Below are 25,136 nucleotides of genomic sequence, written 5' to 3'. Positions count from 1 at the left end.
AGTCCCACCTCTGAACCAGGCGTTCTCTGTGCTTTGTGACTATTGAATAACTCAGTTCCTGTCATAACCTCATACGGGGTTACCGAGCCCCAGAACCAGAGGGGGGCTTCGGCAGCCCGGGCTGCCTGCCTGCACCTGTCCCCACTGCCCTGCCCCCAAGTCTCTGCTTGTAGATACCTGGTCTATTTCTGTTAGTTGATGCCGTTTGAAGTAAACTGCAGTGAGTAGCTTTAAGTAGGAGGACTGGTGTTTCTGTTTGTGCTGAAATGTTTCCTTAGGAGCACTTGCTAGGATTCGGGTAGCAGCCAGGATATGCCGTGTGGGCTTTCACCCTCTCATACGGGCATCAGCAGTCGTCTGCCACCTAGCATCCAAGGTGGTGGTGGGGGGACTTCTAAATCTTTAACACAATCGGACATACTTGCGCGCCTTTTCTTCGCTGGAGCTGAAATGCCTGTTCCCACTTGCCTTCAGGGAAAGGGGACACCTGACCTGAACACACGGCTCTTAGTGAAGAAGCTGTGGGACACGTTCCACATTCCCGCGTTCACCCTCGTCGACGCCGACCCACACGGTAACTTGTCCCGGACCATCTGGAACAGTGTCCTAACCGAATCGTGTGTGTCACTGCGGTTTCCTGTGCCTAGAACACTTTGATGAAGCATCTTCCAAGATTATGATTAGATTAAAATTAGGCTGTGTTCATTTCAGGCAATTGTTACTTTTGCTGTATTAAACCAAGAACTATACATTTTTCACTGAGAGTATCCACAAAAATAAAAACTCCAAATGCTAGATAAAATTTGAAAGTGCAAATTATCTAAACTTGGTATACACGGCTAATTTTAAAGTTAACTTTCTTTTGACAGGCATAGAAATAATGTGTATCTATAAATACGGCTCTGTGGTAAGTACAGAAGAATAGCTCACCTTCCCTGCTGTCTAGATGTTCTGCACCCGCTGGGGAGATTTCCGCTCCCAGTGCCCTCAGAGTCCTGTTCTAGGACCACCTGTGCCCTGCCGCTGCGATCCCAGTGTCCAGCACAAACAACAGTGGCTTCGCTGGGCGGGGCGGGGGGCGGTCACTCACTCAGCCAGCTGAGCCACTGTGGCCCTGGGCCGCGGCGACTCTGCCCGTCACCCAGAGCGTCCAGACATTACACAGCATCCAGATGCCGCCTTGGCCAGTCCCGTCCCCACCACAGTGAGAAACGTCCCCCCAGCCACGTTCCTGCAGGTCTGCAACATCCACAGGGCAGTGTGGGCACCAGCGTGACCTGGAACCTGAACTCGGTAGCAGTGCAGGCTCAGGCCCCATCCAACCGAGGGAGGCAGACTCTGCGGGGCTGGCCCTGCCACGGGGCGGGAGGCCCAGGATCACAAGCAGGAAGTGTGCAGGTGGGAGAGGCTGCTTGCTAGTTTTGCTTTAGAGAAAAGCAGTACACTGGGGCCGGCCCTGTGGCCTAGTGGGCTAAGCCTCTGTGGTGCCGGCATCCCATATGGGCGCTGGTTTGTGTCCCGGCTGCTCCACTTCCCATCCAGCTCTCTGCTATGGCCTGGGAAAGCAGTGGAAGATGCCCCTGCATGGGAGACCGGGAGGAAGCTCCTGGCTCCTGGCTTCGGACTGGCGCAGCTCTGGCCGTTGCGGCCACCTGGGGAGTGAACCAGCAGATGGAAGACCTCTCTCTCCATCTCTCTCTCTCTCCATCTCTCTCTCTGCCTCTGTGCCTCTGTAAGTCCGCCTTTCAAATACATAAATCTTTAAAAAATATATAAAAAAAGAAAAGTAGTACAGAAACCCAGAGAGAAGTTTACCACCTTCACTGAAAGCCCAGTTGTGCAGACCGGTGACCTCCTGCCATGGCCGCGTCCTGTCCTTGCTGGCAGGAGCGCGGCTGCCCGGGCCCCAGCTCTGCGCTGAGCCTCACCCGCCGCTCTGCTTGCTTTCAGTCCATGTGTTTTGAAGCCCATCACCTCACGGTTCCAGCTGTCAGATGGCTTGGGCTCCTGCCCTCGGATGTTAGCAGGTGAGTTCCTGCGACAGGGCTAGGTGTCTGCAGTGATGAGTCACTGCTGTGGGTAACCATGAGCTCAGTCACACGAGGGAGCTCTGCACGTTACTCATGCTGTCCGTTATGATTCGAGATGACAGAATTATGGACTGAATCCATCAGTGTTTCTGTTCCAACCACTACAGTACTCAACAGGTGAGTCTGGTTAATTGTGCTTTCTGTTAGCTAGAAAATGTTTTTGCTTTACTAGTTAAAACATCTTGTGAATCTTTTTATACTTAAAATATAATACATTGAATCCAATTAAATGGTAATCATTGACAATATCATTTTAAACCACTTACTTGAAAGGCAGAGTCTGAGAGAGAACTTCTATCCACGGCTTCACTCCCCAAAAGGCCGCAACAGCCAAGGCTGGGCCGGGCCGAAGCCAGGAGCCTGGGCCTCCATCCTGGTCCCCCACAAGGCTGGCAGGCTCCAGGCACTTGGGCTGCCATTGGCTGCCTTCCCTGGATCAGAGCAGAGCAGCCAGGACTCGAACCAGTGCTCTGAGGCTGGCGTCGCCTGCAGCAGCTCAACCTGCTGGGCCACCCCGGCCTCTGACCACATCATTTGCCACACAAATCCATTCTGGCACAGAGAGATCTAAAATTTCAACTCATTTAAAACTTTCTTTTTAAGATTATTTAAAGTTTGAGAGCCCCAAGTTTGGTAAGTTTAACATTTATGTTCGTTATAGAAAAAAATGCCACTAAGGAACAAGACAGCAATCAACAGACGAGCGGCGCTGCTTTTTAGGTTTTCCCTGTGCAGCTGCAACTCCCAAACCACTGCTGCTCCTCACACAGCCACAGCATGCAGCTCCGCCTCAGTAAGCTATCTTCTGGAGGCTTCGTGTTACTGTTTTCTCCTACCAAGTTCTGAGTGCTGCCTCAGCCAGCCCCCCCAGCCCCGAGCCCCGAGCCAGACATTTCGTGGTTTCCAAATGTCTGTGCTGATAGAGCTTTGAAGGGCCTTCCTGTAACTCAGTCTTTACCTGAATCTTTATGGCGTCCCTTAGGCTGAGTTCCCAGAACCGCTGGGCCACCGTGTGTGTTTCTCGGGTTCCTGCCCTCTGCACACGTTCGTTATTTTGCCTTCTCTGGAGAGTAAGAGCCCGCCTGTCCCCCAGCCCAGGACGCGGACATGTTCTTGGTATTTCAGTGTCGTCTTACGGTTTTCACTGGCCGGTGAGAAACTAACTCAAACTTATTTACTGGGTTTACTTAGGCAGTGAGCAGTTCTTGGTCACGGGGGCTTTTCTCCCTAAATACGGAACGTGAATGTTAAGGCACAAGAAGAAATATTTCTTTTTTTTTTTTTTTTTTTTTGACAGGCAGAGTGGACAGTGAGAGAGAGAGACAGAGAAAGGTCTTCCTTTGCCGTTGGTTCACCCTCCAATGGCCGCCGCTGCAGCCGGCGCACCGCGCTGATCCGATGGCAGGAGCCAGGAGCCAGGTGCTTCTCCTGGTCTCCCATGGGGTGCAGGGCCCAAGCACCTGGGCCATCCTCCACTGCACTCCCTGGCCATAGCAGAGAGCTGGCCTGGAAGAGGGGCAACCGGGACAGAATCCGGCGCCCCGACCGGGACTAGAACCCGGTGTGCCGGCGCCGCAAGGTGGAGGATTAGCCTATTGAGCCACGGCGCCGGCCTAAGAAGAAATATTTCATTTTGATTTTTGAACACTCACACTGCAGTGAATTAACGCTTTGTTCAAGCTGGGATCCAGTTTGGTGACCAGTGACGTCGTGGTCAGACTCCCCGGGGGCCACGTGTCCGTGTGAGAGCATTTCTAACACAAATGATCTGACGACGCCCAGGGTGGAGGGCTTGGGGACACTGGTGCATCGCACACACCCCAGCAGTGCCCTCAAAGCCCCTCCAGATAAATGCGCCATCGAGCTGAGCCTGCGGGAGCGGCACAAACACGGCTTCCAGGGAAATGCCCTAGGCCTCCCTGTCAATCCCGGTCAGCGCTAGCCAGGAGCTGCTGTTGGCAAGTGGCCCTGACCGTGGGCATGCTCACAGACTACTTGAGGGGCCAGCACTGTGGCGTAGTAGGTCAGGCCTCCGCCTGTGGCGCTGGCATCCCACATGGGTGCTGGTTCTAGTCCCGGCTGCTCCACTTACGATCCAACTCTCTGCTGTGGCCTGGGAGAGCAGTGGGGGTGGCCCAGGTGCTTGGGCCCCTGCATCCAGTTGGGAGACCCAGAAGAAGCTCCTGGCTCCTGGCTTCGGATTGGCGCGGCTCTGGTCATTGCAGCCATCTGGGGAGTGAACCAGCGGATGAAAGCGCCTTTCACTCTGCCTCTTAAATAAATAAAATCTTTAAAATAAAAAAAAAAAAAAAAGACTTGAAACTAGAGCTCTCCTGGGAAATCTAGGATTTGTGACTTCAGAAAGCAGACACCATGAACCCTCACATTCTGTTTCTAAAACACCTAGGTAAAAACTGTGTTCTGTATTCAAATGTAAAATATGAGGGCAGGGCCGGCATGGTGCGCACTGGGATAGCCCAGCATCTGCGACGCTGACCCCTACACTGGAGATCAAGTCCCAGCTCGTCTGCCCAATCCAGCTTCCTGCCGATGGACCTGGGAAGACAGCGGTCAGGGCCCGAAGTATCTGGTTCCTCTGCCCACACAGGAGACCCGGATGTAACTCCTCAGTTCTGGTTTGGCCTGGCTGGCATCTGGGGAGTGAACCAAACAGAAGATCTCTCTCTCTTCTCTGTTTCTGCCTTTCAAATAAATCTTAAAAAAAAAAAAAAAACCAGAGGCAGGTGGCTGTGTGCTGACTGTGTGCATGTACATAGTGTAAAGTGGCTCACAACCCAGTGAACTGCAAAGCACTAAGCACGCGTGGACCCTAAAGGTCCTCAGTGCATCTCGGCTGTGGATCTGCGCGACGTCAGTGCCACTGGTGGCTGGTTAGTCACCAGGGTCCTCCTGCCGGCACACTGCGCATGGGACAGGAGGCACAGAAACCCCTTTACGATCCAGACGCAAACTTCCACCTGACCTTGGAGACTGATCCAGGACATGACAGATTCCCCCAAACCCCAGACTTGAGAGGTTTCTGTGTACTGATTGTCCGTAGTTCAGTTTCTCAAAGTACAGTACAGGTGAAATTCATGCCTGTTCAATTACACGGACTGTTTCGCTTTTTTAAAATCCATTTCCCCCCCAGGTTACACGTACCTAAAGACAGTTTGATTCCACTGACGAAACGGGACCTGATGAAGCTGGACAGTATCCTGAAGAGACCTTACATCGCCTGCCAGCCACTCTGGCGAGCAGAGGTGGGTTCCCTGCGTCGTGTCCGGTGCTGGCTGTCTGCCTCCCACTCTGCTGGTGGTCGCTCACACTGGGAAACTCCCTTCTGGAAAGGTTCCGTGCTGGTGGGCAGCACGTTGTCTGAACTTTGATCACACGAGGAGAGCCCCCGAATGGAGCTGGTCTTTTTATCCTAATAATGGTTACAGACCCAGTTTCAATGGCTGTATCATAGCTGGTGGGGTTGAAAAAAAAGAAAAATTATAAAAACCCCAGAGCACGCGTTGTTATGGAAGGCGCGCAGCTGGGAGTCCTCACTCGGGCCCTGGGTGGCCCAGGACCACGGCCTGCGGTTCGGAGACTAACGGAGTCTAGGCTGCTGCTGTGGGCCCGACGGGGAAGCAGAGAACTCCGCTTTGTGTCTCTGACAGATGGAAGCGATGGCCAGCTCGAAGGTGAAGGCGGGGATCCAGGCGCTGACCGTCCTGTCGGCTGACTATCTCTCCAGAGTGTATCTGCCTAACAAGTTAAAGTCCGGAGGATGGATATAGACTTCATGAGAGGCCCTTCTTTCTGTTTTAATGATAAACACTGTTGCAAAAAGTCTTCGTTCCTTAAAGGTAAAATAAATTTCCATTTTTAATTGTATTTTATCAAATTTAATTATATTTTATCAAAACAAATCGTATACTCACTTTGATTCAAAAGCTTTATTGCATCCTCTGTAGAGACTCTTCTGTCCTTATTTGGGGGACTAATTTATATCCTGTGTTCTCAAGTAAATTCCGATTGTGTTAAGATATTTTTATTCCTCATACAAATCTACAAGAATATTTTGCCTTCTATATTATACAATATAACTAATGTTAAGGCACGAAGTATCTGACTGTAACAAAAATAATCTTACTTTAATAAAATATCCAGTGGTTCTTACGTTGTCCTTTGCCTTTCTAGGGTAGGCGTCTTACCGCATTAACTCACTGTAAAATTAGCAGATGTACCAGGGGTCTGAGTGTCTCCTGCTGCTGAGAGCAGGCCCGGGACAGCCTAGTGAGCGGCACGCGCCCACGACGCGGGCGCCCACACAGAGTGCTTCACGCGGCTCGGGAGAGGCCTGAATCCTCCCGGCCACCAAGCGGGTGACATTCACAAATGCATTTTGTTCCCCGGTCACGCGGGAGCCAAGAATTTCATTCTGAGGACACTCTGGTCAGCTGGGGTTTTGTTTTTGTTTTTCACTGTGTGTGTGTTTTCCATTTTTTTTCTGGCACACTGTTAATTTGACTTCTGAGACTCAGAAATTCTAAAAGCATTTAATAAATCACAAAAGTTTTTCTTTGAATTTTTATGCCAAACTTGGTCCCTTAACATGTAATAATGTCATTGAACTTTAACAAGTTTTGCAGTAAGAAATTATTAATTTAGGAACCCACAACATATTGGGTTAGGATGTTCTGTTAAAGTGGGAGGGGTGACAGACCTACAATAGCCATTAAAACTTGGAATAATCTGAAGGAGGCTTGCGAATGCATTCAGTTCAGATAATTAGATCTCAAGTTCATGACTGGGAATTTACTTCAAAGGGTTTTCAGCCGGGGAAGATGGACGAGCAGAGCACACTACAGTCTGGCTTCACTTCTCGTCTTTATTAGATGCAGATGAGAAATTTATGCTGGTAGCTATTTGGGAAACATCAACAATTTGGTCTTAAGTTTTGCTTCTAAAAAGGATTACTGTAAAAATATATAGCCATTTAAAGGGACAGCTGACGGGTCGCCCCTCTACCCTCATCTGCAATACATGTATGTAAATAACTCCACAATGTTGATCCCAAGAGAACACTGGACCCGAATCTGTTTATAATTAAAGTGGATAAAAGCCAGCACAACGGGGGGGGGGGGGGGGGTGAGAGCCTCGGCTTCTCCCGCAGGGCTCGCAGGGATTCCCCTCCAGCGAACACTGCACGGCCGAGGCTAAGTGATCTCAGAAGTCAGACTTCACGGGAAAAAACCACAGGACACTTGCTACACAGGCAGAAGGCCCCGGGGGCTCCCTCTGCTCTGCTCTGCCGATGCCCAGAACCGAGCCACGCGCGCGTCCGTGTGCATGAGAAGGGTCTTCAGTGGGACTTTCTGTAGCAGAATACTGAGCCACAGTTCTTCGGGACTCGCAGCCCAGGCAGTCCAAGGTCGCCCTCTGCTGCCAGGAGCGGACTGTTCTCCCAAGCCCTTCCTCTACTGGGGTAGAATTTCCTTAAAATATTTTCAGGTCTTTTTTAAAAAAAAAGTATTTATTTTATTTGAAAGGCACAATTAGAGACACAGAGGGAGAGAGGGAAAGAGAGACAGACCTTCCATGTGCTGGTTCACTCCCCAGATGGCCGCGACAGCCAAAGCTGTGCTGATCCGAGGCCAGGAGCCAGGAGCTTCTTCTGGTCTCCCACGTGGGTGCAGGGGCCCAAGGACTTGGGCATCCCCCACTGCCTTCCCAGGCCATAGCACCATGGCCGAGAGCTGGATTGGAAGTGGAACAGCAAGGGATGGAACCGGCACCCATATGGGAAGCCGGCACCGCCCACTATGCACCGGCCCCAGGTCATTTTTTTTTTTTAAAGGAATGTGATGAAAACTGAGACAACAGAACAGGTGTGGGGAGCCCACGGGGACCGGAGAGGAGCCTGCCACGCCAACCTGTGCCTTTTGCAACCCAGCTATTTACAGAACGTCACGCCACCAGATAGCGATTTTTAATCCAAATTTCAAAATTAAATATCACTTCAAATGAAAAGGAATTGATAATAAAATTATGGACTTATTTTCTGTTGACCTAGAAAAGGACTATAAATGGTTATCATTCATAAACAGTCCATCCTGTAGAAACGGCGGCCAGGTTTCCCACTCAGTATCCGCCATGGCCTGGCTCCCACCCCGGATACACGTGACGCTCCCCTCTTCCTGGGGTGCGGGGTGTGTGGGGGGGGAATCGACACAGTCTGCAGGCTGGGGAGGTGCAGGCCTGATCCGGGCCCGGCTGCCCGCTGCCCACTGCCCGCCCGCCTCTATGGCTGCGGCAAATGACGACTCGATGCTGGGCTCACGGACAGTAACATGGGGCTGACGTGACACCAGTGACCGCGCAGGGTCCTCGTGAGCATCCAGCAGAACACGGGAAGCGCGTCGCGTGCCCGTGGGACTGACGCTTCAGCGTCGAGGGTGTTCACAGGGTGCGCGTGCTGCCCTGGCGTCACCACACTGCACAGGCAGCTGGGCAGCCGCACCTGCGGGCAGTGAAGAGCTGTCCAGCACGAGGGTCAGCCAGCGCCAGGAACCCTGGGGAGCCCTTTGGAATGGGATAGTGAAATTCAACAAATATCAACTGAATGCCAACTGTATACTCTGCTTCGTGCTGCACCAGACACACACGGGCGTCCACAGCTCCAAATCTAGGAGGCTGGGCGGCGCTGTGGCGCGGCAGGCTGAGCCTCCCCCTGCGGCGCCGGCATCCCGTACGGGCGCTGGTTCGAGTCCCAGCTGTTCCACTTCCCATCCAGCTCTCTGCCGTGGCCTGGGAAAGCAGTGGAGGATGGCCCAAGTGCTTGGGCCCTGCACCCACGTGAGAGACCTGGAGGAAGCTCCTGCCTTTAGATCAGCCCAGCTCCAATTGTTGCAGCCATTTAGGGAGTGAACCAGCGGGTGGAAGACTTCTCTCTCCCCTTCTGTCTCTGTAACTCTGCCTTTCAAATAAATACATCGTTAAAAAAAAAAAAAAAAAAAAAAAGACAAGCTTGCCCTAATGAGGCCGACCAGGCCTTGGGAAGCCTGAGGGGCCACTGGGAGGGGAGGGAGGAGGGTGGACAGGGAGGAAGCAGTGGCCTGGAGACACCAGGCTGCTGGTAGGGGAGCGTCCCCGGCTCCCTGATCAGAGGCCAGCGACTGAGTCTGCTCAGCCTCTCCCCCTACCCAGAACAGAGACCACCCACTGCCGTCCTCACAGCTGCCCTGGAAGTCACAGGAGCCGGGCATCAGCACGCTGCGTCCAGTGCCCGGGAGAGCAGGGGCCGTCATGGGCCCGGTCTACACCCCAGGTGCCCGGGAGAGCAGGGGCCGTCATGGGCCCGGTCTACACTCCAGGTGCCCGGGAGAGCAGGGGCCGTCACGGGCCCGGTCTACACCCCAGGTGCCCGGGAGAGCAGGGGCCGTCACGGGCCTGGTCTACACCCCAGGTGCGGTCCCCGCTGCATCGCAGTGTGTGTGTGTGGGGGGCACTTGTAGAGACCACCGGTCCCCTCCGCCCACCGGGAACTGCGCAGTCTCTGAAGATGCCCGGCAGGCGCCCTTTATCAAAAGCTCCGGGGAGCCCGGCAGACGGGAGGGCTGCGCCCCCCATCCCCCATCCAGCAGCCTCGGCACCCATCACGGCACCCATCACGGCACCCATCACGGCACCCATCACGGCACCCATCACGAGGTCCAGGTGCACAGCCCCCAGCTCCGCCCCTCCCCCTCCCCCCATCTCCCCCTCTTCCCTTCTCCCCTCCCAGCCTCTCTGCCCCTCCTCCCCTTTCCCCTCCCTCTCCCCCATCCCTGCCCCTCTCCCTATCTCTCCCTCTCTCTTCCTCTCCCCTCTCTTCCCCTCCCCTCCCTTCCCTCTCCCTCCCTCACCTCCCCTACCCGCCCCTTTCCCTCCCCCCCCCGTTCTCCCTCTCACCTCTCCTCCTCCCCTTCTCCCTCTCTGCCCCTCTCTGCTCCTCCTCCCCTTTCCCTCCCTCTCCCCAGCTCTCCGTCTCCCCCACCCCTGCCCCTCCTCCCCCTCTCTCCCCCACCCCTACCCCTCCTCCCCTCCCTGTCTCCTCTTCCTCTCCCCCTCCCCTTCCCTCCTGCCTTTCCCCCTCCCTGTTCTCCCTCTCCCCTCTCCCCTCTCCCCCTCTCCCCCGCGCGGCCGTTCTCGGCGGGCACGCGCGCGCCTCCCCACAGCCCCCGTGCACACACGCGACCGGCGGCCGGGCCCGGCGCCGCGGGGTCGCGCGAACGTAACCGGCCCGTGGAAACCGCGGACGGCGGGAAAGCCGCGAGCGCTCCCGCTGGTTTCGCTCCCATCTGGGTCCGCCCCGCGCCCCCCGCCCGCCCTCTCACGCCGACCCTCAAAACGCGTCACAATTCCGCCCGGACACCTGACGGGGCCCGCGCCGCCCACACCCGGGAGAGCTCGCCGGGAGCCGCCCCGGGAGCTGCGGGCTCGCCCTCGGCGGCGGCGCCAGTGGCGGCTGCGAGCCGAAAGCCACAAACGCCATCATTAATTCGCACTCGTACCTTCACCAGCCCGGGTCGCGGATTCCGGAGAGCGGTTGCTTAGCAACTTGCCGCCGACACCAAACTTTCGGCCAATCCCCGAACTGCTGGCGTCGGGACTTCCGCTCGGCGTCAGGAGCGCTGCTGCGCATGTGCCGTCGCCCGCCGGAAGGCGCCTCCTTTTTCCTCGATGCCTTCCGGGCAACACAGGAAGTGGCTTCGCGGCGCGTGCGCGGTGTGTCCGCGGTAATCAGAGCAGTTTGCAGCGCCCGCGTGGGGCGACTTCGGGGCCCCGGCGTCCTCGTCGGCACCACCCCGGCCTCTTCTTTGCGGCGGAGCAAGTGTGCAGGCTCCCCGGGCCCTGCTGCTCCCTGCCTGCGGCGCTCCGCCGCGGCGCGACTCTCAGGTAGGCCTCTGCGGCGGCCCGGGTGCGCCGCCGCCATGGCGCCCGCGGAGGCCGGGCCCCTGCGGAGCGCGCCTCGCTGCGAGGCGCTGCCCTCGAGCCGGGCCGTTGGCCGAGCCCCGCTCGTGGCCCTTGAAAGCGACGGCGGAGCTGGAAGCGGCCTTGGGGGTTCCCGGGGGTCTCGCCCGCGGCCCCGGAAAGGGGGTCACCGAGCCGATGGCAGGGTCTGCGGCCCCTGTGGGTGCCCCGCGCACGTCGGAGAAGCGGTGTCCGGCCGTCCGGCTGCGGAGGGGCGGCCCCTGATTGCGCCGGCAGCGCTTTCCGCTTTGCGAGAGGCACCGCGCCGTCGCCCGCCGAGCGTTTGCTGCAGACGACGAGGGGGTGTGTGTGCGCCCCTGCCCCGGGCTCGCGTCCACTCGGACCGCACCTTGGGCAGGAATCCAGACGGGCGCCTGCCCTCCCGGAGCCGGCGTGGCGCTGGGGGAGAGATTGGCCGCGGGCGAGCGACCCCTGCTCCGTGACAGGGGCGATGAAGACGAGGAGGGGCTGCGACCGCAGGTGGGCCCTGTGAACTCGCCCTGGGACGCCGTGTCGGGCCTCTCCGACACCCCGGAGAGGCGCGGGGAGACGGCTGTGCGCTGGCATCCGGAGAGGGGGAGGGGCAGGCGCGCCCCACGGCGGGGTGTCCGGCGACGCCTGCGTCCACAGAGCTGACCACTGGGCTCGCCGCAGGTGCTCGGTCGCACGCACCCTGCAGACTCGGCGGTGCGGGGTGCCAGGGGCTGTGCGCACGGCCGCGCTTGGACCTCGGGACTCCGCGTTTTACAGATGAGCAAACCGAGGGTACATGACCAGCCCAGAGCCGGCCCGCCGGCGCCTGGACCGAGCGCGGGGGCCTCGTTCTTGCTGCGTGTCCGCTCTGCGGCGGAGAGGGGCGCGCAAGCAGCTGCCTGCAGGTCGCGAGGTGCCGGCGCGGCTCTGGGCTGCTGTGTCCACTCAGCTGAAGCTGGGGAGCCCACGAGGCTGCGTCCTGGGTTGTCGCACTGAGGGACGTTACCTTGTGTGTCACGCAGCTGTCCGGCTGCTTTTGGAGTGATTGACCTCAGCGCTGGTGCTGAAACTTTGAGAAGCGCAGAATTGAAATGTAGGGGGACCGGCACTGTGGCGTAATGTCTAGAGCCGCCGCCTGCAGCGTCCAGCTGCTCCACTTCCGCTCCAGCTCTCCAATATGGCCTGGGAAAGCAGTGGAGGATGGTCCAAGTGCTTGGGCCCCTGCCCCCACGTGGGAGACCTGGAGGAAGCTCCTGGCCCCTGGCTTCAGATCAGCTCAGCTCTGGCCGTTGTGGCCATCTGGGGAGTGAACCAGCAGATGGAAGACCTCTCTCACTCTCTCTCTGCCTCTCTGTAACTCTGCCTTTCAAATAAATAAATCTTTAAGAAAGAAAAGTAGGATGGGCGTCTGAGAGTCATCGTGGAGTTGTGACATACGGGGGAGGGGGCCTGGGACCTGCGAGGTGCTGCCCTGTGCACCGTCTGGTCTGATGGTCAGAGCAGCCCTGGTCGCCGTGCCCGGCTGTGCACTGCAGGGCGGGAGGGCGAGGCCTCGGGCAGGTGCGCGGCAGAGCCGGGATCCCTGGGAACTCCCGGGGGAGATCGCTCGGCCGCTCCCAGGCTGCCTGTCTTGCTCTGTGGTTCAGGTGGCACTGTTAGCACAAGCAGAGCACACATGTGAAGGGGTTCAGTTCCCAGCGGGTGGGAGCCCGAGAGAATGGGTCCTGTCCTGGTGCGCAGCCCCGCGCTCCCCAGCCTGAGCGACGACGGTTCGCCACCTTGCGATGCGCGTGCTTGGTGGTTCTTGTGTGGAACTGTTCTAAAGTAGAGACTTGGGAGGGGCCGGTGCTGTGGGGCAGCAGGTAAAGCCGCCGCCTGCAGGGCCAGCATCCATCTGGGCGCCAGTCCGAGACCCGGCTGCTCCACTTCCGCTCCAGCTCTCTGCTGTGGCCTGGGAAAGCAGTGGAGGACGGCCCATGTCCTTGGGCCCCTGCACCCACGTGGGAGACCCAGAGGAAGTCCTGGCTCCTGGCTTCAGATTGGCACAGCTCTGGCTGTTGCAGCCACTGGGGAGTGAACCAGCGGATGGAAGACCGACCTCCCTCCCTCCCTCCCTCCCTCCCTCTCTCTCTCGCTCTCTCGCTCTCTCGCTCTCCCTCCCTCCCTCCCTACCTCTCTTTCTCTCTCTCTCTCTGCCTCTCCTCTCTCTCTCTGTAACTCTGAATTTCAAATAAATCTTTAAAAAAAGAAACTTGGGGAGGGGTTTGCTGGGCTGTGGAGGTGCTGGTTGGGACCCCTGCACCACGCTGGGCGCCTGTGTTTGAGTCGCAGCTCGGCTTCCTGCTGGTGCACCCTGGGAGGGCTGGGTCCCCGCCAGCGTTCAGGGGCCTGGGTGGGGCTCCCCTCTGCGGGTTGGCCTGGCCGCCCTGACGCTGCAGGCATAGGAGAAAGTGAACCCCGGGCCAGGCGCGCTCTGCCTGCAGATGGATAAGTTATACACAGCACCAGTGATGACAATCATTGGAAAGTGAGGCCAGCTTCCCTCAGGAGTCACTGCCACGTGACCGGCTCTCCTGAGGTCTCGGCGGCCCGTGTCCCTGCCTCTGGGTGCCCAGTGCTGAGACAGGGCCCGGCCTTGACGCTTCCCACCTTGCTTTTCAGGGGCAAGATGAGTCTGTTTGGAACCACCTCGGGCTTTGGGACCAGCGGGACCAGCATGTTCGGCAGCACGACGACCGATAACCACAACCCCATGAAGGTGCGGGGGGCCCCGGGCCGGGTGGGGGGCAGGCCGGGCCCCACCTCAGTGACAGCGGGCGACCAGGCGGTCGGGAGCCTCCTCTGGGCTGCAAGCGCTGATGTTCGGTCAAGCCCAAGTCCCTCAAGTAGCGGAGCACAGGAGATTGCGTCTCCGAGGCTCCGGCCTTTCCCTCCCCTGGGTCCCCAGGTGCTCGCTCTGGGTGCCGGTTTCCAGCTCGCGTTCCTGTGGCTGGGCAGAGGGGAGGGCGCTAAGAGCCGGGGTCCCTTGGGGCCAGCGTGAGCTGGTGGGCCGGCATCGGCCGCGAGGCCTGGCGGTGTGCGTGCGCTCCCCGTGAGTCGGCGCGGCAGGGTCTCCCTCGCTGCGATGCTGCGCAGGGCCGGGCCCTCCCCAGGGTCTCGGGGAGAAGGCACCGGTGGAGCTGTGGCCTGCTTCTCCCCAGGACATCGAGGTGACGTCTTCTCCCGACGACAGCGTGGGCTGCCTGTCCTTCAGCCCGCCGACCTTGCCGGGGAACTTCCTCATCGCGGGGTCGTGGGCCAATGACGTAAGTGCTCTCGTCGGCGCTGTGCGGGCTGCCGTAGCTGTGCCCGTTGGCGCTGTGTTCTGCCCCGGTGCAGGCGTCGGGAGGGTCACTCCTGGCCTGTGGAAGTGAGCGCTCTGAGTGGCGAGTGGCACTGGGAATCGTTGTGTGGGGAGCACTCGCAGGCGTCGCTGAACCACTGCCAGACGTGGAGGTCACAGGCAGCGTCCCCAGACCGTCCTGTCTTCAAGCCCGTGTTAGTGTTGCAGCGTTAGGTAGTGTGACCCTCGCCCAGTGCGGGCGAGGAGGGTGATAGAGATCAGTGGGCGGGGGGACGGGTCAGTGGGCGGGGGGACGGAGAGGACGGAGAGGACTCGGGGGGAAAGCTCGGGCACGAGGAGCCTCGCGAACTCGGGGCAAACCCGGAGCCCCTCAGAGCCGCGGCACAGCCAGGCCGGGCCAGAACCGCGCGTGGGTGCCGCGGGCGTTCACCGGAGCCGTTCTCGCCGAGGGTCAGGGCGGTGTCTCCCAGAAAGGCCAAGCCTCGTGCCGCTGGATTGTCTTCTGGGCTAGAGGAGGACATGAGTCCGCTGGTGGCCTCGGGACGCCCAGGCCTCGAGGGGGAAAGCACCGGCCCAGCAGGAGACAGCTGCATGCCTAGACTCTTCTGCGCGGATTTCAGGATGTTTCAAACCCAAATCAGGTTCCGTTTCCCCAGACTTTCTGAAGCGCCACACACATGTCAGTTGCTTTGTTCTTCGAGGTGGGTGGTTGGCTTGAGACGAGAAGCCCGTGTGTTCTCAGGTCGCGCCGCACTGGTGTCGGTCGTGCAACACGTGGCGCGTCCGGAGTGCTTAGCCTGCCTCTGTCTGTTCCAGGTCCGCTGCTGGGAGGTTCAGGACAGCGGGCAGACCATCCCGAAAGCCCAGCAGATGCACACCGGGCCGGTCCTGGACGTCTGCTGGAGTGACGTACGTCCCCTCACTGCCCCTGCGCCTTCGGGGTAGTCAGTGACCGGTCACAGAGCGCCTGGGCGTCCACACCCGAGGGATTCTGAGTATCTGAGTAACTCGGTCGTGTTCTTTTAGTATTAGTATTACATTATTATTATTATTCACTTGGAAGCCAGAGCTCCTCCCTCCACTGGGTCACTCCTCAGATGCCTGAAGCAGCCTGGGCTGGGACACAAGGCGAGTGGCAGGGACCCGCTGCCTCCGAGGCCGTGTGTGGCGGACGCTGGCGTCAGAGCGGAGCTGGGGCATGACCTGCGCACTTCGAGAGGGGTCATGGCTGTCCCCAGAGGGTTTCAACCACGGAAACAAATTTCCGCCTCCGTCGCTGCTCTCCATGTCAGCTTCAGGTGGGGGCTCCCTGAAGGACGTGCACAGCCCCAGTGGGCGCCGGGGCTGGAGTCCAGTTGCACCTCCCTGCGTGGGGGAGCTCCTGGCGTGGGCCTGGTCCAGTCTGGCTGCTGCAGGCACGTGGGAAGTAAGCCAGTGGATGGAAGACGTTTCTCTCTCCTCTCTGTCCCTCAAAATGAAAATCATGAAACACGCTCTGGCATGTTTGGAAGGATAGGAAGGCTTTGAGAGGTGACCTGATTCCTCGCCCCAGCTAACCTGTCAGCAAAACCTGCGACAGTGAGCACCTGCCAGTCGTCCGGAACTTGGGAATGTCTGTCCTAGAAAGTCTTAGGAAAAAGGAGATATTTCTGTTACATGTTTGAAATATTCTGGTCGTCTGGTGATTTTTAAGCTATTCCGTGGTTTCTCTCGGAGCAGTGATTATAATCAGTGTCTTTTTATTACATAGTTTGCCTTTGAGCTGGACAAAAGTAAGAGCGGCTATAAAATAGCGAATGTGTGTATACTTGGAGAAAGGTGAACGTAGGAGACATTACGCTTAGTGAATCTGAATGAGGAGCTGGTGTTGTTGTGTTGTCATTTTCCTGAAGGCTTGGAGCTCATCAGCGTAAGCACAGCTGCGAGGGCTTCCCTGCGGGGGCAGGCAGGAGACTCGGTTCCCGCTGGTGACTGAGTGCTGCCCACGTCTCCCAGCCGCTTATCTGTTACCTCTTTAAAGCTAGGGCAGCGGGGAGCGGTGGAGCGGCGGAGCGGCGACGGCCCTCACGTCTCCAGGACACTGGCCCTCAGACAGCTGAGAACAGCCGCGGTGAAAGCCCGCTGGCCCCGCGTTCAGCCTGCCGTGTAGCTGCCGCAGCTGGCAGTTCAGTGGGTCTTAGAACGCCGCATTCTCTCCATTTTAGGACGGGAGCAAAGTGTTCACCGCATCTTGTGATAAAACTGCCAAAATGTGGGACCTCAACAGCAATCAGGCAATTCAGATCGCACAGGTAACAGCGTCTGCAGGGGCCGGGTGAGGCGGGGCCCAGGCGCCGGGCAACCTGAAACACAAGATTCTCTGTTGGTGACAGCTGCGTTTTAACAAAACCGCATCAGTTAAGCATAAGCATCCCAGACAGCCCCCTAACGCAGGTGACGCTGGTTTCACAGGCATGGTCGTGCCGTGTGGGTGTCTCAGAAGTTAGTGACGTTAGGATCTGGGAAAGACAGGTGTTCACCTGGTCCTTAGCAGTCACATGTGTGTGTGACACCCGACACCCGACACAGCTCCCCTCTTAGCACTGGGTTTTGGTCACTGGCTGTTGAGGGGCTGCGGGTTGAACCTCTGCTCTGTGCGGAGCTGGAAATGACAGCAGTGGGGACGAGGACCACTCCACTGCCCTTGAAGCCTGGATAGTCCGCTTGGGGGCAGCAGGTTAGTTTTGTGTGAGGAAAGCAAAACAGGGCAGAAGCACGGCGTTGAGAGGAGCTAGGGCCACTGTGTCCGAGCTGGCCCCTGGGCAGTTTGGAAAGCCCTTTGGTGGTTCCAGAAAGCCGTGCCGTCCTCAGATAGTGTAGCGTGACCTCAGTGTGTGAACTCCCAGAGCTAGCGCTGTTTCCCTTCATGTGTTTGGTTTGTCTTGCTGACAGCACGATGCTCCTGTTAAAACCATACACTGGATCAAAGCCCCCAACTACAGCTGCGTGATGACCGGGAGCTGGGACAAGACCCTGAAGGTACGCAGCTGGCGCCGGGCCCCGTGGGCGCTTCCCCCTCTCGGGCTTGCGTTCCGAGTGGTCACTCACCGGCTCCTCTTCTGCTTTCAGTTCTGGGATACGCGGTCGTCAAACCCTATGATGGTTCTGCAGCTCCCCGAGAGGTGTTACTGTGCGGATGTGGTAAGGGATTTCCACTTGATGGGTAGCTCCTGGAGGAAGCAGCGAGCGTTTCTCACTCAGAGCATCCGGGATCAGCGGGCGGCCGCGTCCTCGGCCTTGGTAGCAGGTGCAGGGACGTAGCCGAGGTGGCCGCGGTCCCTTACTTCAGTCGGGAGATGTTTGCTCTGCTTTTGGTCCAGAGTTCCTAGACAGGGCTCATTTGTGGTCGCTTGTTTGAACACACCACACACACACACACACACACACCCCGACGTTTGCCCTGTTTGTGACACGGCTCTGGGGCTTGGGCGCTATCTCTGGATGAGATAGAAACTAGAGAACCTGCTCCGTCTCTGGTCATAACTGCGCCAGTGTCCACTGCTGGGCTTCAGTGCTCACCGATGCAGAGGGTGTTTTATGTGACACAGGAAGTGGCCTAGGGGATCGACAAGGGAGGCACAGTGAAGTGGCCCCGAGGACTTGTCGTTGGAGGAAACGTGAGACGCCACTCAAGGTGTCTCGGAAGAGCGTGTGGTACGGCCGACGCTCACGAGCCGTGTTTTGAGTAAACGTCAGGGATTTCACTAAATGAGCACAGACCTTTAATTTCAGAAAAACGGGGTGAAATATGTTAGCAGCTGTCCTTGGAAGATGTGCGGTCTTGGGTTTTCGTTTCTTCCATCCCTTAGTATATTTTCTAAGAATTCATTATAAACTCAATTTTAAGAACAAGTCTTTTAAAAGTGTGTGAACAGTCTGTTTTTCAAATGTTTCTCAAAGTTTCTGTATCGTTGGTATTTGGAAGAGTGAGAAATGGGCCTTCCACCTGCTAGTTCACTCCCCAAATGCTTGGGCCGAAGCCAGGAGCCAGCAGTGGCATCCAGGCCTCCTGGGTGCTTGGCAGGACCGGGGGTCTCTCAGGGGCATTAGCCGGGGACAGGATCAGAACGTGCAGTGACCTGGACGTGACCCAGGCCCTGACGTGGACGCAGTCCCGGGCCGCAGCTGGCCCGCTGCTCCACCGCCGCCTGCGCTCAGCCTCCGTCCCCGCGCCCCTGCTCCCTGCCCTAGATCTACCCGATGGCCGTGGTGGCGACCGCGGAGAGGGGCCTGATTGTGTACCAGCTGGAGAACCAGCCTTCCGAGTTCCGGAGGATAGAGTCCCCGCTGAAACACCAGGTGAGCGCGCCACCTCGCAGGCCGTGAGTGGTACCTGCGGCGTGTGAGACTGCGCCCCCGTGTGGCGATTCCGGGTGATTCCGGTGACGGCTCTCAGCTGTAGGGCAGCACTGGGTCTTACTTTCAGACAGCAGTCGGTGACTGCCGGGCTCAGCATTTCTTCTGTGACGGCTGTGTGTCGGGTGCTTTCTCCGCTGTGGGCCGCGGCGAGTGTCCCGAACACGGGTGAGGAGCGTGGGCAGTGAGGGCGCCTGGGTTAAATGTGCTTTCCTTCCATGACGGCTTCTGGGGCAGAACCTCACTGCAAGCTGAGGGGCGTCTGTACCTTGCGTTTCCCAAGAGGGCCGTTTAAGGGGCCACTCACAGCTGTTTGGTGAGTGAGTGCTTCCCCTCCCCAGGGCGCCCAGCTTTCCTCTCCTCCCCTGGGTGCTGCTCGGGGATCGGTTCCACCCCAGCCTAACTGCGCCGGCATGGTGCTGGGCCGGTCTCTGGCTCTCTGCAGTTCTGTCCCCTGGCCAAAGGACTGCCCGATGTTGTCCGTGTCCCCGTCTGTCAGCGGAGTCTCAGCAGATCACAGCAGCACTCAGGGAACAGAGACACTGAGGCCTGGGGGTGGGGGCAGTGGTCCCTGAAGGGCAGTGTTGTCTGTGGTGGGGCCCGCGTGCCCTCTGTCTGCACAGGACCCTATGCCAGCCGGCACTGCCTCTCCGGCCTCATCAGGCTCCCCAGCTTCTCAGTGCTTCTCTCTGAGTGCCTGGCGGGCGGTGCTGTGGGAGAGAGGATGGTGCCTCTGCCATCAGACTGACGGGAGTGTTGGCGGGCAGTGCTGTGGGAGAGAGGATGGTGCCTCTGCTGTCAGACTGTGACGGAGAGCCTGGCGGGCGGTGCTGTGGGAGAGAGGATGGTGCCTCTGCCGTCAGACTGACGGGAGTGTTGGCAGGCGGTGCTGTGGGAGAGAGGATGGTGCCTCTGCCGTCAGACTGTGATGGGAGAGCCTGGCGGGCGGTGCTGTGGGAGAGAGGATGGTGCCTCTGCCATCAGACTGACGGGAGTGTTGGCAGGCGGTGCTGTGGGAGAGAGGATGGTGCCTCTGCCGTCAGACTGTGATGGGAGAGCCTGGCGGGCGGTGCTGTGGGAGAGAGGATGGTGCCTCTGCCGTCAGACTGTGATGGGAGAGCCTGGCGGGCGGTGCTGTGGGAGAGAGGATGGTGCCTCTGCCGTCAGACTGTGATGGGAGAGCCTGGCGGGCGGTGCTGTGGGAGAGAGGATGGTGCCTCTGCCGTCAGACTGTGATGGGAGAGCCTGGCGGGCGGTGCTGTAGGGGTGACAATGGTGCCGCTGCCGTCAGTGTGACGGGAGAGCCTGGCGGGCGGTGCTGTAGGGGTGACAATGGTGCCTCTGCCGTCAGACTGTGACAGGAGAGCCTGGCGGGCGGTGCTGTGGGAGAGAGGATGGTGCCTCTGCCGTCAGACTGTGATGGGAGAGCCTGGCGGGCGGTGCTGTGGGAGAGAGGATGGTGCCTCTGCCGTCAGACTGTGATGGGAGAGCCTAGCGGGCGGTGCTGTGGGAGAGAGGATGGTGCCTCTGCCGTCAGACTGTGATGGGAGAGCCTGGCGGGCGGTGCTGTAGGGGTGACAATGGTGCCGCTGCCGTCAGTGTGACGGGAGAGCCTGGCGGGCGGTGCTGTAGGGGTGACAATGGTGCCTCTGCCGTCAGACTGTGACAGGAGAGCCTGGCGGGTGGTGCTGTAGGGGTGACCATGGTGCCGCTGCTAGGGAAAATAACATGGAGGCGTCTCAAAAACATCTTTAAGATATTTTTACTTAGAAATCTTCAGTCTGCTGGTTCACTCCCCGGGTGCCCATAGCAACCGGGGCTTGGCCAAGCCAGAGTCCAGTACAAGGAGTTCCATCCGGGTGTCCCACGTGGCGGCCAGGATGTGAGCACTTGAGCCGTCGTCCGCTTCTCCCCAGGGTGTGCACTGAGGAGGTAGGGCTTGAAGCCAGGCCTCCTGACACAAGCCTGGTGTGCCACGACGCCCCCCGTGACGGTGGAGAGCAGAGCTGTCACGTGACCCGGCAAGCCCATTCCCCACTTGACCCGAAAGCACGGCGGTCAGGATTCGGAAGAGCTGCTTGCGCTCATGCCGGCCATGTGACTGGACAGAGCGGATGTGGGCACGTGTGAAATGCGGCCATCTGACAGCAGGGCTAGACTGGGGAAACACGACGTTAAGTGGAGTAAGACAGTCGCAGGCCACAGACAGTGCAGTCCACGCGCGGGGTCCCTGGTAGTGAGATTCGCCCAGGCGCGCGCTCTTGCTTGTGGGGCGCGGCCGTGGTCTGCAGAGCTGCGCGCCCACCGCTCCCCTTCACCCGTGAGGGGCTTGCCGACCTCCAGCACAGAGCGTGGGAGACCGGCCAGGGACAGGCGCTAATCAAAGGGACCGTCTTCCTGTTCCAGTGGGGACAGTGCCTGTGTCGGAACCCTGGGGGCCCTGAGGGAGGCCGCGGCTGACCCCGTGGCTGAAGGCCACGGCTCTGAGAACTGTGATGCTGCCTTGTCGTCGTGTCACAGGTGCTTACTGTCAGCTTAGCTGGGAAGTCCTGTGTTGACATTGTGATGATGTGCTTTGTTTTTTAACTGTAGCATCGATGTGTGGCTATTTTTAAAGACAAACAGAACAAGCCAACTGGATTTGCTCTGGGCAGTATTGAGGGGCGAGTTGCTATTCACTACATCAACCCTCCGAATCCTGCCAAAGACAACTTCACCTTTAAGTGTCATCGCTCCAACGGGACCAACACGTCAGCGCCTCAGGACATCTACGCGGTGCGTCCGAGCCCGGAGACCCAGACGGGTTCCCTGGTAGTTGGGGGTGGGGAAGCTGCTCCGGCGCAGCCTGTGGCTCCTTGGGGACGGGGGCTGGGCTGTGGTTGCAGTTTCCTGTCCGTAGACCTCTGGCTCAGCCTCGTGTGCTTCCACGGGCGGGCTGGGGGCCTGCTGGGAGGCCTGGGTGCGGCGCAGACGCTCTGCACACACTCGGAGCCACGGCCAAGATGGCGGTGCTTGGTCCTGGCACGCCCCTGGGCTGTTACCGCGCCGGTTAGCTGCTGCTGGCTGGAATGTGCAGCACGAGCAGGATTTAGCTCTGGGGTGGCAAGTGACTGGGGCAGCGTGGCCAAGAAAGCGTGCTCGTTTGTTTCCTAACTCGGAGCATAAGGTGCGGTGGCATAAACCTGCCTCCCCACCCTGTCCCGCCCTGCGGCTCAGCGCGCCTGTCACCCCCGCAGGTCAATGGCATCGCGTTCCATCCCGTTCACGGCACCCTGGCCACCGTTGGGTCTGACGGCCGCTTCAGCTTCTGGGACAAGGATGCCAGAACAAAACTCAAAACTTCAGAGCAGTTAGACCAGCCGATAGCAGCCTGCGGCTTCAACCACAACGGCAACATCTTCGCCTACGCCTCCAGCTACGACTGGTCCAAGGTGAGGGGCCGTGAGGCGGGGCCTCAGGCAGGTCCAAGGTGAGGGGCCGAGAGGCGGCTCAGGTCCCCAGGCAGGTCCAAGGTGAGGGCCGTGAGGCGGGGCCTCGGGCAGGTCCAAGGTGAGGGGTGTGAGGCGGCTCAGGTCCCCAGGCAGGTCCAAGGTGAGGGGTGTGAGGCGGCTCAGGTCCCCAGGCAGGTCCAAGGTGAGGGCCGTGAGGCGGGGCCTCGGGCAGGTCCAAGGTGAGGGGCCGAGAGGCGGGGCCTCGGGCAGGTCCAAGGTGAGGGGCCGAGAGGCGGGGCCTCAGGCAGGTCCAAGGTGAGGGGCCGTGAGGCGGGGCCTCAGGCAGGTCCAAGGTGAGGGGCCGAGAGGCGGGGCCTCGGGCAGGTCCAAGGTGAGGGCCGTGAGGCGGGGCCTCGGGCAGGTCCAAGGTGAGGGGCCGAGAGGCGGCTCAGGTCCCCAGGCAGGTCCAAGGTGAGGGCCGTGAGGCGGGGCCTCGGGCAGGTCCAAGGTGAGGGGCCGAGAGGCGGGGCCTCGGGCAGGTCCAAGGTGAGGGCCGAGAGGCGGCTCAGGTCCCCAGGCAGGTCCAAGGTGAGGGGCGTGAGGCAGGTCATTGTCACTTCGCTGTCGAGAAAGTCAGGCCTTCTTGCAGGGCTGTGGGGTTCAGTGCCGCCCTGGGCGGAGGCAGCGCACGGAGGCTTGGATGAGCTTGGCTGTCCTGGCGCGCAGGCAGACCAGGCTGGTGCATGTGGTTGTTGGGAGCACACGAGGGGCGGTGGGGGGAGCCCGGCCTGGAGCTGGGGAGCACGGTTGTTTCCTGTTCGGACAGGAAGGCGGCACCGACAGGGCCTCCAGTGTGATGGCAAAACGTGCGGCTCGTGGACGTGGTCAGACGGCAGCCTGGAGGGTTTGCTGTCCCCCGGCTGCACGCCTCCGTGACGTTTGTGGCTTTGTCTCTCTTGCCACGTGCCCTGTGCCCTGTGCCCTGCTGGGGAGGTTGCCGAGGTCACCGGCTGTGTCCTGCTCATCTCTGTACGTGCCCGCCTTCTGCCCACCTGCACGGAGTCCCTCGCTCGCTCTGCCCACGGGAGCCGGTGACTCTGGTTCCTGACTGACTCCTGGCTCCGTCCCCACCTCAGCAGGGAAGCAGCACCTCAGTGCCCTGGTGACCTTAACTCCAGGGGGGGGACTGTCCCTCCCTCCCTCCCTCACCCCGGGCTTGCTGCCTCCCGATCCCTCTGCGTTCACTGGGAGTCCCGAGTCGAGTCGGCTTCATCCCCTCTCCAGAGGGTAGGGGAGGGTAGGGCAGCGCCCGGTTCTGTTCCCACGGGCTCGCCGCACCGGGTAACGCAAGCCCGTTCCTGCGCCGGCCTCCGAGTGCCCGCTCTCCCCGGAGCCCTGCTGCTCTCATTTCCTGAAAGTGTGAGCCACTCGGCTGAGGTGCAGCTGAAATGCAGTGAATTGTTGAGAACACAGTTTGAGCCTGGCCTTGTGGCACAGCCGGTCGGCCTGCAGCCTGCAGCTCGGCGTCCCCTGTGAACGTCCCTTTGAGCCCCGGCTGCTCCACTTCCGATCCAGCTCCCCGCTAACGCACCTGGGAAAGCAGCGGAAGGTGGCCCCGGTGCTGGCGCCCCCTTGTGGGAGACCTGGGAGTGCTCCAGGTTGTTGGCTTCAGCCTGGCCCAGCCCCAGGGCAGCCATCGGGGAGTGCTCCAGCAGATGGCAGCTCTTCCTCTAACTCTGTCCTTCAAATGAACGAATAAATCCTTAAAGATTCAATCAAATACCCAGTTTGGGGACAGGTGTACAACGGGTTAAAGCACTGCCTGGGATCCCCCCCACCCCGTAGGTGACGTGAGCACACACTTCCAGGTAGAGTGCACATCTGATGCGTTTAGCAGCTGTAGGTCGCCGGGACCGTGGCCACAGTCAGGAGAACCCTCCGCTCCCCAGAGCTTCGTGCATCCCGCTCGGGTCCTCCCGCTCACTGCCGATTTGTGTGCGGGCTCCAGGCCCCTCCTGGGACTCCCCCCGCCCCACCCACGGCTGTTGCCCAGCTTGATGAATGAAGTTCACGTCACTTCTCAGCAAACCCTCGAGTCCTGTGGGCATGCCTGTCGGGGGAGTGAACGCAGAGTGCGCCCCGCCTCCTCCCAGCCTGCTCCACACCTGAGGCTCCCCACTCACCCCTCCCCGCTCGGCCGACCACGCCCCTGGACCGCTTGGACTTGCTGTCATTCCTTCTCCCCGCGGGCCCGAGTCTGACCACAGCCCCTCTCGCTGGCCGCCTCCTGCCATATTGCAGAGCCCCTCTATCCAACCAGGCACAGGCCGGCGCTTCAGCTGCGGGGGCCCCTCTGGGCACGGCACGGGCACGTGCTGCAGACGGGCAGACGGGTTGGGTGTCTCCTGTGACTGCTCAGATCGGGGATCCCAGGGCCATCGACTCGGGGCTCAGTGCCTAAGGTCACCGGGCTTGTTTTCCTCCCCCAGGGACATGAGTTCTATAATCCCCAGAAGAAAAATTACATCTTCCTGCGCAACGCGGCTGAAGAGCTGAAGCCCAGGAATAAGAAGTAGTGGCCGGCAGCGTCGGGTTGGCCAGTCTACCTGTCTGCCCGCGTGCCGGTCCCAGCGCGCTGGGTTGTCGCCCACAGACGTGGATTTCAGCCCCTGGGGAAGCGACGTCTTAGCCAAGCAGCCAGAGCGCCGTGTGGGCGGCGACTTGCCGTCCCCACTCCACTGCCGGCCGCGGGGGGCTGGCGTTGTCCTAGGAGTTAGGTCCTGTGGGCAGCGCCGGGGGTGCTGCGGGGCGTCTTCCAGCGCTGTGTGCATTCGAGGTTCTGGGGCACGGTCTGCGCACCTGTACTGTATTTTGTAATAAACTATTTTGAAGACTGCC

The 25,136-nt window shown here is 59.6% G+C and overlaps 2 protein-coding genes and 1 long non-coding RNA gene across 10 annotated transcripts in view; 2 read left to right on the top strand and 1 right to left on the bottom strand.

Moving 5' to 3' along the window:
- Nucleotides 1-7,956, top strand: part of SPO11 (SPO11 initiator of meiotic double strand breaks) — a 19,437-nt gene extending 11,481 nt beyond the window's left edge. For 3 of the 7 annotated variants that reach the window (XM_051842312.2, XM_051842311.2, XM_051842313.2), the window contains exons 9-12: nucleotides 475-574; nucleotides 870-907; nucleotides 1,951-2,027; nucleotides 5,242-7,956. In XM_051842312.2, the coding sequence (XP_051698272.2) occupies nucleotides 475-574; nucleotides 870-907; nucleotides 1,951-2,027; nucleotides 5,242-5,479 (453 nt within the window). In that variant the 3' untranslated portion in view covers nucleotides 5,480-7,956. Of the gene's footprint in view, nucleotides 1-474; nucleotides 575-869; nucleotides 908-1,950; nucleotides 2,028-2,751; nucleotides 2,884-5,241 lie in introns of all 7 variants that reach the window. The other 4 variants (XM_017340166.3, XM_002724031.5, XR_007917985.2 and 1 more) reach the window with 3 other exon arrangements.
- The window catches only part of LOC138844187 (uncharacterized), a 19,891-nt gene extending 9,108 nt beyond the window's left edge, over nucleotides 1-10,783 (bottom strand). The window contains exons 1-2 of the long non-coding RNA XR_011379728.1: nucleotides 10,637-10,783; nucleotides 5,253-5,940 (exon numbers count right to left, since the gene is read on the bottom strand). This is a non-coding gene — a long non-coding RNA (uncharacterized lncRNA). The remainder of the gene's footprint in view (nucleotides 1-5,252; nucleotides 5,941-10,636) is intronic.
- Nucleotides 10,503-25,136, top strand: RAE1 (ribonucleic acid export 1). Of its 2 annotated transcripts, none has more exons than XM_051842316.2 (11): nucleotides 10,503-11,021; nucleotides 13,731-13,827; nucleotides 14,270-14,374; nucleotides 15,229-15,321; nucleotides 16,617-16,703; nucleotides 17,344-17,430; nucleotides 17,521-17,592; nucleotides 18,643-18,750; nucleotides 21,400-21,582; nucleotides 22,044-22,238; nucleotides 24,728-25,136. In XM_051842316.2, exons 2-11 carry the CDS (start codon nucleotides 13,738-13,740, stop codon nucleotides 24,812-24,814), a joined length of 1,107 nt encoding a protein of 368 aa, XP_051698276.1. In that variant the 5' UTR covers nucleotides 10,503-11,021; nucleotides 13,731-13,737; the 3' UTR covers nucleotides 24,815-25,136. The 2 variants fall into 2 exon arrangements, with proteins under 2 accessions (XP_051698276.1, XP_008251273.1); XM_008253051.4 differs by lacking the exon at nucleotides 10,503-11,021 and adding an exon at nucleotides 11,138-11,576.

The sequence above is a fragment of the Oryctolagus cuniculus genome, chromosome 11 (assembly GCF_964237555.1).
Source record: "Oryctolagus cuniculus chromosome 11, mOryCun1.1, whole genome shotgun sequence".
Lineage (NCBI taxonomy): Eukaryota > Metazoa > Chordata > Mammalia > Lagomorpha > Leporidae > Oryctolagus > Oryctolagus cuniculus.
Note: the sequence above shows the minus strand (reverse complement) of the source record. Positions and strands in the feature narration are given on the sequence as shown.